We start from the raw sequence: 9,574 nt of genomic DNA, 5'->3' as shown, positions 1-9,574 counted from the left end.
ATCGAGAGTACTTTCCCCCATAGATCCATCATCACCCTGATAATCATCATACCCAGCACCATCTTCGTTGTCCTCCTCTTCTTCATCATCATCTGTTTTATCGTCTTCAACGTCGTTTTGCTCATCTACGGCCTCATTATTTCCATCTACATTTGAAGCCGCTACGATGGGATTTGGTGTCGTTGCACTCCCACACACACGGTAACTCTCACCATCGTCACCATCGGTCCTAGGGACAATATTCCCGAGTGCCTTGACGGTTGTAATGAAAGAGACAAACAAGGTGACACTAGGATCCCACCACGAATCAAAAAGAAGGTATCCAGGCTCATTTGATTGTCAATATTGACAGGAGGGCGTTTACTTTCTATCATCACTGACATCTTTCCCGGCATCCAGTTACTAATTATTGGATTGCATTCGGTGGACTTCGAACTGAAAACCTCGGATAATGTACGTACAAATTCCGTGTACGTCATGTTTTCCTTAACACGTACACAACGACCAAACCAGTCTTTCCATGGTTCAAATTACCATTCTTCTTCTTTGCATCTCCACTCACCCACCATAGTAAATACGGGAATATCCATTACACACCTGCATCATAAATTCAGCAGAACCCCATTAAATGCAAATGAAAGCATGATTATATCTACAAAAAACAAAAAGAATTCTCAACTACACACTTATATACATAAATCTATCCTCATTTAGCATTTTCAACTAAAAAAATTAGAAATAAAAATATTATGGGTTTTTATATAAAAACAATGTTGATTTCGAACACAATCAAGACCCTAGTGTGTTATAACAAAAAACTTCTTAACCAATTTCATTACTTACACGATCAATGCTTGTCTTGGCTCCAAGCTTTGTAAATCAAGAAGATCAAAACTTCTCCAGCATCACATTCGTTCAGACTAATTTGTTTGTTTGATGGATCATGTTTATCTCTTACAACTATTCACACATATAAATTAATATTAGAAAAAGTAATGATGCCTTTTGCATTAATTGTGACATGAGTCATGTCTAAACTTTTTGGGCATTAAATACTGATGTCTCATTGTTTTTTAATGTTATTAATCCCTATTTTACTGTGCAGCCGCAGAAATTAAAACGAAAATATATTGCCTAACCGGAACAGTGTACGTAACTAAACCGCATAACTAAACCGTACAGTGAACAGTACATCGTTACGCTGGCAGGGGTAAAATGGTCAGAATTTGGCTAAAGTATCAAAATTTGAGAACTAATTCTCACTTTGCCAAACCATGAAAATAAAAGTTGGTCTTCTGCCCTGCCATGCAATTTACCCTATTATTTATATAGACCCGAAGTCTCGTTTAAGATAATCCTTTTCTCTTTAGGATTTGGACGATTTTTATAAGTTTATATTAACCAAAAATATATTATATTTTGATAATTTTTAATGATGGTTTGTTATATTTTGCATGTGATTTTTGTTTTCCTTCCGAAACTATATCATCAAAGTTTTTTTATTATTATTATTTTAAACACTGGGTTCTAAATTTTTTTGTTTTATTCAAAGTTTTTGTTTTACCATAATAAAAATTCAACAACGAAAAACCTATAAAAATTGAATCAAACGACTCTCAAGTCTAAACGCTTACGTGACTCAAGTCGCAACGTTCTCTTACCTTAGATGCCCTAATTTGTCTACACACTGGACAGATTCTGGTAATCTCACTGCCTTCCTGTTTTACTGTATTCGATTATGGGGAGATTGAAATCGAATGGTTACGAACCAGACCAGAGATGTCATAGGTTGTGCAGAGTTGAGATTAATAAATGTTTTGGAAAATCATTTTTTAAATATAAATTCGGGTTTTTGTAATCACTATCAGATAAGATAGTAACCACCGGTTTAAGTAAACCAGTTTGTTTTGCTCCCAAACCATCTTGGCATCTTCACATCTCTAAACCAAGATTTCATATTGTTCATATACAATGTCACAGTGGGTCTTTTAATGTTAAGATTTTGGTAAGAGATACAAATGTTACATACAAAGACCAAAGTACAAACAATCAGGACTTTGTATTTTCTGCACTTTGACATTGTAATTTCCCATAAAGTTAAACCCACCGGTTAACTAAATCACTTCGTTTTGCTAATCTCCAAACCAATGTTTCATATTGCTCATATGGTAAAAAGAACTGACTGATGCATTACAATAAGTTTCGTAAGAGTTTTTGTATAAAGGCTAAAAGAACTGCCTACTTATTATACAGCTTAAGAAATCTACACAAGGCTAATTCTGTTAAAGAGTACTCTTTAATGTGAGATAAATAGATAAGTAGCTAAATCAGCTTCTGCACCACTTTTGCTTCATATCAACAAGCTCCTCAAACAATAGATGTAAGAAAAGATCCTTCACCTGCAAGTTAATGAAAGCCTAACTAGGACTTGAGGTTAAAGAAACATCATAATATCATCATCATCAATGTCCGGTTGTGACGGCCGGTAGTGCATCCATGAAGTGAAATGAACCGGATTGTCTTGCTTTTATATTTCTCATATGCTTGAAGCACAGTGAGTCTTTTAAAAATGAAAACAGCGTTTCATACAAACAATATAATCTTCTCTTTTTCTATATTCTATATAGATAACTTCAGCTTTCATCAGGACTTTGTAATTCCACACTTTCATACTGTAGTTACCCATAAAACCAAAACCATCGATCGGTTAACTAAATCACTCTGTTTTGCTTCATATCTAAACCAAGATTTCATATTGCTCAGATAGTAGAGGCAGATTAGGTTTCATTAGTGTAAATTAAACTAATCTGCTTACTTACACAAAAGTTATATAATCTAAAAGCAAACAGGAAGAAGTTGACACCCAAAAGACTAAAGATGCATTTCAACAAGTCTCATAAGAATTTTTGTATAAAAGGCTAAAAGAGTGGCCAACTCTAGACAAGGCTAGAAATCTACTCAACGCTAATTCTGTAAGAGTTTTCACATCATATTGTGCACAAAAGTTAAGAAGCATCGGACGAGTTACGCTTCAAGGTGTAAGATGTAACAGCTTCTGAGTTACTTTTCTCTGATACCAACTAGCTGCTCAAATAGTATAGATGTAATAAAAGATCCTTCACCTGCAACTTTATGAAAACCTAAATAAGACTTGAGGCTCAAGAAACCTTCTGAAACATAATAATTCATCATCAATAGTACATACTCATCAAAGATTAACATACCTTGCAACTGCAAACGAGTCATCAAACCGTAACAGTTCGAGAAAGTTCAAAAAAAGGCGGTTTGCGGAATGTATTCACAAGCGAGAGTGATTGGACCTTCCCCCAAATATCACCATCTTCACGTTTTTCCAATGCAACCTCTACGCACCAAACATCTATTTCCCCGTTATAATCAACACTATCCCGGCTTTGATAACATCCCAAAATCACCAACTTCCCACCAAAATTCGTCATTCTAGACTCAATATAAACGAGATTAGGCCAAAACTCTAAACCCTTGACATGTCTCCAAGCCACTTCCCTTGGATCATACACGACAATTGGAACTCCAACAATCTCCCGAGGAACAGTGGCATACAACAAATCATCAACCACACAAGACGACGCGTGCCAAAACCTCCTCTGTACACTTTCAGGTCCCCAAGTCTGCCATGTACGTTGTCTTGGATCGTACGCAAAACAAAAATCACCATCTATAATGTAAATCTTATTATCCAAAACCACATGTGTAACAAACTCTCCACTAGAACTAGCAATGGGAGAGAATGGACCAGGCACAAGTGCCCATCTCTCAGTCTCTACATCGAACACTTCGACCCAATCATTAATTCGTCTCTCGCGTCCTCCGACTACGTAAATCCTTCCGTCGATCACTCCAGCGACTGCGTAGCAACGATCCCTCTTCATACTCCGGAGCTGTCGAGACGTATTGAATCTGCAATCTATGGCAAGCATAGTCCCTACGGCTCGATTATAGCGGAGGTTATAACCACCCATTACGTAAATCTTGTGTCCCATTGTGACGGCAGTGCATCCAAGAAACATGGGAGGAAGAGAAGTAACTCTGTTCAATTGTAAGGAGTTGTTGCTCCGATGGAGAATGAACCATCTTGGTTCTTCAAAAGTTGGGTACTTGAACGTGATCAAGGTATAAAGAACCGGTTCGGTCAAACCGATGCGCGAGCGAATTTGGAAGAGATCCTCTGAAGAGATTACTTGACGAAAGGCGTTAGAGAGGAGAGATAGCGACGGGTAATGACATCTCCGGATGAGTGCGATGGTGTTTTCGATTAGTTCTGGTGGGATTACTCGAGGAATCGGAGGATGATTCTCTACTTCTTCATCTTCTTGATCGTCTTCTTGATCTTCTTCTTTCGCGTCCTCGTTTTGATTCTCTTCTTCTTCTTTCTTGTGGGGTTCTTCTTCTGGTTTCATGTTTGGATTGCCGCCGTTAGAGCCGTCGCCGGAAGTTTCAGAGATTGAAGCCATCGCCGTGTGACGTCAGCAGCAACGAATTAACGAAAAGCGAGACTAGATTTGAGTTTTGAAAGAAGCTGTTACGTAAGAGTACGTTGTGTATTTATAATGAAAGCATAATGACTAAATAAATACTTTCTTATTTCACGGAATTTCAGAAACTCGTTTTAGAAAAAATATGTTCATCAGAAATAAAAATCAAAATGATAATGTGTAATAAATCATTATTTTCTTCTTCTTAAATCTCTTTCTAATACATTAATGTACTTAAATCTCTTTCTAATACATTAATGTATGAAATCATTATCATTTAATGTGTTTTAATTTTCATCACTTAAATAATATTTTCAATATCATCGGAAATATTATATATAAAATTTCTTTGAAAAAAACAATTGGTAAAAAAAAAATTCACTTTGATTATAAAAAGAAATCCACTTTGAAATTTGAATGTAATTTTTTCTTGGAAAACTATAGTAGTTTTTTTTTTAAAACAGTAGTTTCTAATTATTAATTTTCTTTTAAGCTCCTTAACCTGAATAACAATTCACCAATGAAAAAAATGTTTAAAAATTGATTCAAATGTCTATCGACGTGATTACTTGACTCACAAGTCTCTTTGTGCTCTCTACTTAGAAACCCTCGTTTGTCTTTCAAATAGCGTACACAAATGTTGAATTCAATTTCTTTGTTCGTCGTCTTGACTGGGACACTGATTAAAAGGATTCTGAAGTCCGCAGATTCCGGTAATCTCAATGTCTTTCTCTGTTTTACTTTATTCGATTATATGGAGAGATCGAAAAAGAATGGTTAAAAGTTCTGGAGATCCTCGATGAAGAAGAAATGAAGGCACAGTCTCTTAATCTTGTGGACTGATATCAACAGAAACTCCAAAGGTGATTCAGGTTATCAAGAATCTAAGGGTGTGTGGAGATTGTCATTCATTAGTTACCAAGCTAATAGAGTAATACCTCTCAGTTTTATGATAGAACGAAACCCATATAGTTATTTGTTTTCACTTTGATATTATAGTTTACCTATAGAGTCAAAAGTCAAAACCACCGGTTAACTAAATCACTCTGTTTTGCTTCATATATATCTAAACCAAGATCTTTCATATTGCTCATATAGTAGAAGCAGATTAGGTTTCATTATTGTAAACTCAGCTGCTATTTACACGTACAAAAGTTATATATCTAAAAGTAAACATGAAGAAGTTGGGACCCAAGAGACTAAAGATGCGTTTCAACAAGTCTCATAAGAATTTTTGTATAGAAGGCTAAAAGAGTGGCCAACTCTACACAGGGCTAATTATCTCAGAGTAATCACATTGTGGACAAAAGTTAAGAAGAACGAAGTACTCAATAAGGTGTCAGATATATAACAGCTTCTGCACTACTTTTGCTTCATATCAACAAGCTGCTAAAACAGTAGATGTAATAAAAAGATCCTTCACCTGCAAGTTTCATAACTAAGACTTGAGGCTAAAGCAAATGTCTGAAACATCATAAATTCACATCAATAGTCCAAACTCATCACAGAAACATACCTGCAAGCGTATCATCAAACCATAACAGTTCGACAAAGCTCAATGTAAGGCATCATTATCTCGGCCCTAAACACAAGCGAGCTTGACTCAACCATCCCCCAAATCTGATTTCCTTGACGTGTTTCCAACGCAATCACTATGCACCAAATACCGTGAAACCGTCTAGGATAGCTGCCCAAAATCACCAACTTCCCACCAAAATTCGCCATCTTGGGCCGATAGTTACTGAGAATATGCAAATGGGAAGAATACTCACCCAGCACAGGTGTAAACCAATTCATTCGGATAATATACCACTATCGGATGTTGAGAACACGTAAGATCAAGTGCATACAACAAATCTCCAACCACACAAGACGACGACTGCCAAAATCTCATCAACTCACTTGCAACACCCCATGACTGCCATAAACCTTGTCCTGGTTCGTAAGCCAAACAACACTCAAGATCCAAAATGAAAATCCTCCCCTGCATCACCACATATGTATCAAACTCTCCATTCTCACTAGCATCGTTAGGGCATTGACTAGGCACAGTTGCCCAAGTCGCAGTCGTCACATTGAACACTTCGACCCAGTCAGCATCTTGTTTCTTGCAGCCTCCGATCACATAAATGTTTTCGTCAATTACTCCGGCGGCTGCACAGCAACGAGCCCTTCGCATACACGGGAGATGGTTCAAAGTATGGAATCTGCAGTCGATGACAATCACAGTCGACGATACAGGTTCATCAAAGCTGATGTAACCACCCATTACATACATCTTGTATCCGACTGTGACGATAGCAGCTCCAGGAAACGTTTGAGGAAGTGAACGGATTCTGCGTAATTGTAAAGGGATGTTGCTCCGACGAAGAAAGAACCAGCTTGGGGGAGTATACGGCATAAAGAGCCAGTTCGGTGAAGCCGAGGAGCGAGCGCGTTACGAAGAGTTTATGCGAAGTGATTACTTGACGAAAGGCTCTGCAGACGAGAGATAGCGACGGGTAATGACATCTTGGGATAAGAGCGACGATGCTCACGATGAGATCTTCTGGAAGTTCTAGAAGAATCGGAAGATTCTCTACTTCTTCTTGAGGATTCTCTTCTACTTCTTCTTGAGCATTCTCGTTTTGATTATTATCTTCTTCTTCTTCTTGAGGATTCTCTTCTACTTCTTCTTGAGGATTCTCATCTACTTCTTGAGGATTCTCGTTTTGATTATCTTCTTCTTCTTGAGGATTATTGTTTGGATCGTCGCCATTAGGGCCGCCGGGAATTTCAGAGAGTAAAACCATCGCCGCCGTGTGACGTTAGTAGGAGCAACGAATTAACTGAAATGTTGTTTGGGTATTTATAAGGAAACCAAAATGTCATTTCTCTAGGTATCTCTCACTGCACGTAACGCATTCAGAAACTTCATTTCAAAAAAAAGTTTTTTATTTATTTATTTTTATCTCATTTTTAAAAATATTCCAAAAAGATATTAATTTGTATTAAATCATTTTTCTCTAGGTACGTTAGACATTTTCATATTTTTTTGAAATGTGTTTTTCTTTTCTTTTTTTTTTCTTTTTTTAACACTTAACGTGTTTTTCTTTACTTACTTTTTTTTTAATATCTGCTTTACTGAATGATAAAATGTGTGAATAATCACAACGTAATTTATTCGAAATTAGAGAAGGGATACTATTATAAAAGAAAAAGGAATAACTGTTAGAGCATCTCCAATGGTGAGAGCCCTCCATGGGCTCTCACCATTTTTTTAAGAATAAAATTTTCAAATTTATGAGATGAGAGCTTTTGTTAAATTTTTTTAATTTTGCAAAGTCCAATGGTAGGCTCTCTTTGTGGGGTTCTCAGGAAAAAATTAAATTATTATTTTAATTATTTTATTTCATAAAACTGAAAAAATATTACAATTCATAACATATTAAACATACAATAATTTCATACATTTGAAAATAAATTTGTAAAAAAAAAAAAACGATTAGTTATTCTGTTGATTGTTGCGAAATTTTCTCCTTCTTCGCGTTTTCTGTCAAAATAAGCTCGTTTCCTTTTTTTTTTTGCCACCTCTTCGCCATTAGACAATTCGACGAACATATTTTTGTGGTACACATTCATTCTAACTTATTCGTGGTACACAATTTTCATAAATTATTTGTGGTACATGTTTATTATTTATTGTTTACTTGTTTATTATTCAGTCAACATAGTTATTATATCGTTTGTGAATAATGATGGTTGATGTGTGTTAAGCTTAGATGCAACATGAGTAACGCTAATGAGAACCAGCAAAACCAATATGTTGCCAATGAGAACCAATGATGACTTCTCAAAAAACAAACCATCCTTCTCTATTTTCACCAATGATGACTTCTTTTCCATGGATGCATCAAATGGCGGCATGTATCACAAGTCCTCCACACACATTAATCTCAAGCTTTAGCAGCAGCCAATGATCAAAGGATTCAACTCTAACAGTGATAACCTATAAAGAGGAAGATGGAGTCAGCGACAAGAAGAAGAGAAAGATGAAAAGAATAAATAGGCCATGTCTCAGAGGAAGAAGATGAGTCAACGATGAAGAAGCAAAGGGATAAGAAGAAGCCTAACTAAGCTAGATGTACACATTACTACATAAGTCCTCTGAATAAATTATTGAGGTAGATAGTTGAGTAAATTATATGCATACATTGAAAAAAGAAACTGTAGTATGACAAACGTATAACTATCATCAATCAATTGATTTAGCAACTTAAGCCACTATAATCTTAGCAAATCTAAATCAATATGAAAACTCAAGTCTTTTCATTGCAGATGCAGATTCAAATCAATCTCAAACAATATTTCAAGAAAACACCCACCTTTCTTAGCAATAGTTTGCTTCTGTGACTTAGGCTTCTTCTTCTCATACTATGTAACCTCAGCGAAGTCATCCTAAAGAAACATGAAAAAGAAATCACTCCAGCGTCACGAACTCTCAGATACCACGATTACACACGTAATTTTACCCCATCCCGTGAAATTTGATCTCGTTTTTTCCCCAATTTCGCAGAACAAGACTAAAAATCAACTACAACCGAATCAATCTCATCAAACGTAGACCAGATCAATAGGCGAAATCAATCAATAAACCACTAAATGATCCTTGAGAAAGCGGATTTGTTCTTCTACGACTAAATAGAGAAACAGAAAAGTATTGTACCTCCATGGCAAAGATGACAGACTCCGTCGAACACGAAGACACGTTGATGAAGGTTACCAGACATAATCACCGGAATCGCAGTTAACGATTCAGTTGGGTCCGAGTACGCGAACTCTCCATCGGCTATCGTGGGCAAAGTGTTTTTTTTTTTACGTGTTTTTTTTTTTCTTCTGTTTTGTCAAAAGAACCAACCAATAAAAACGTGACACGTCATCGTCTCTCTTGTCTTGCAAAATCTCTCTCAAGAGAGACAGCTCTCTCAAAAATAAATCATTCTGATTTATTTTTTTCAACTTTTAATGAGAAAAACTATGAAGAGAGCTCCATTTTTACACCATTGGAGATGCTCTTAGGG

At 36.2% G+C, this 9,574-nt stretch overlaps 2 protein-coding genes and 1 long non-coding RNA gene across 4 annotated transcripts; all 3 read right to left on the bottom strand.

Moving 5' to 3' along the window:
- Positions 1–2,873: 2,873 nt before the first annotated feature.
- LOC9315288 (putative F-box/kelch-repeat protein At2g29800) lies at positions 2,874–4,630 on the bottom strand. 2 transcript variants are annotated; one of them, XM_021029348.1, is made up of 2 exons: positions 3,225–4,630; positions 2,874–3,128 (listed from the first exon to the last, which is right to left on the bottom strand). In XM_021029348.1, exon 1 carries the CDS (start codon positions 4,491–4,493, stop codon positions 3,246–3,248), a length of 1,248 nt encoding a protein of 415 aa, XP_020885007.1. In that variant the 5' UTR covers positions 4,494–4,630; the 3' UTR covers positions 2,874–3,128; positions 3,225–3,245. The 2 variants fall into 2 exon arrangements, with proteins under 2 accessions (XP_020885007.1, XP_020885006.1); XM_021029347.1 differs by having other exon boundaries at positions 2,874–3,122.
- A 461-nt stretch (positions 4,631–5,091) lies between these two features.
- LOC110229379 (F-box/kelch-repeat protein At2g29830-like) lies at positions 5,092–7,410 on the bottom strand. Its single transcript, XM_021029373.1, is given in 5 exon segments — positions 5,092–5,937; positions 6,031–6,297; positions 6,299–6,907; positions 6,909–7,111; positions 7,208–7,410. Coding segments are annotated over 4 exon segments (1,164 nt in total). The 5' UTR covers positions 7,307–7,410; the 3' UTR covers positions 5,092–5,937; positions 6,031–6,044.
- A 727-nt stretch (positions 7,411–8,137) lies between these two features.
- On the bottom strand, positions 8,138–9,377 carry LOC110228873. Its single transcript, XR_002332343.1, has 3 exons — positions 9,220–9,377; positions 8,879–8,951; positions 8,138–8,502 (listed from the first exon to the last, which is right to left on the bottom strand). It is a non-coding gene; the product is annotated as an uncharacterized LOC110228873 (long non-coding RNA).
- Between the last annotated feature and the right edge of the window lie 197 nt (positions 9,378–9,574).

Source organism: Arabidopsis lyrata (genome assembly GCF_000004255.2).
Source record: "Arabidopsis lyrata subsp. lyrata unplaced genomic scaffold ARALYscaffold_4, whole genome shotgun sequence".
Taxonomy (NCBI): Eukaryota; Viridiplantae; Streptophyta; class Magnoliopsida; order Brassicales; family Brassicaceae; genus Arabidopsis; species Arabidopsis lyrata.
The sequence above is the reverse complement of the archived record's forward strand: the minus strand, read 5'-3'. Positions and strand labels throughout refer to the sequence as shown.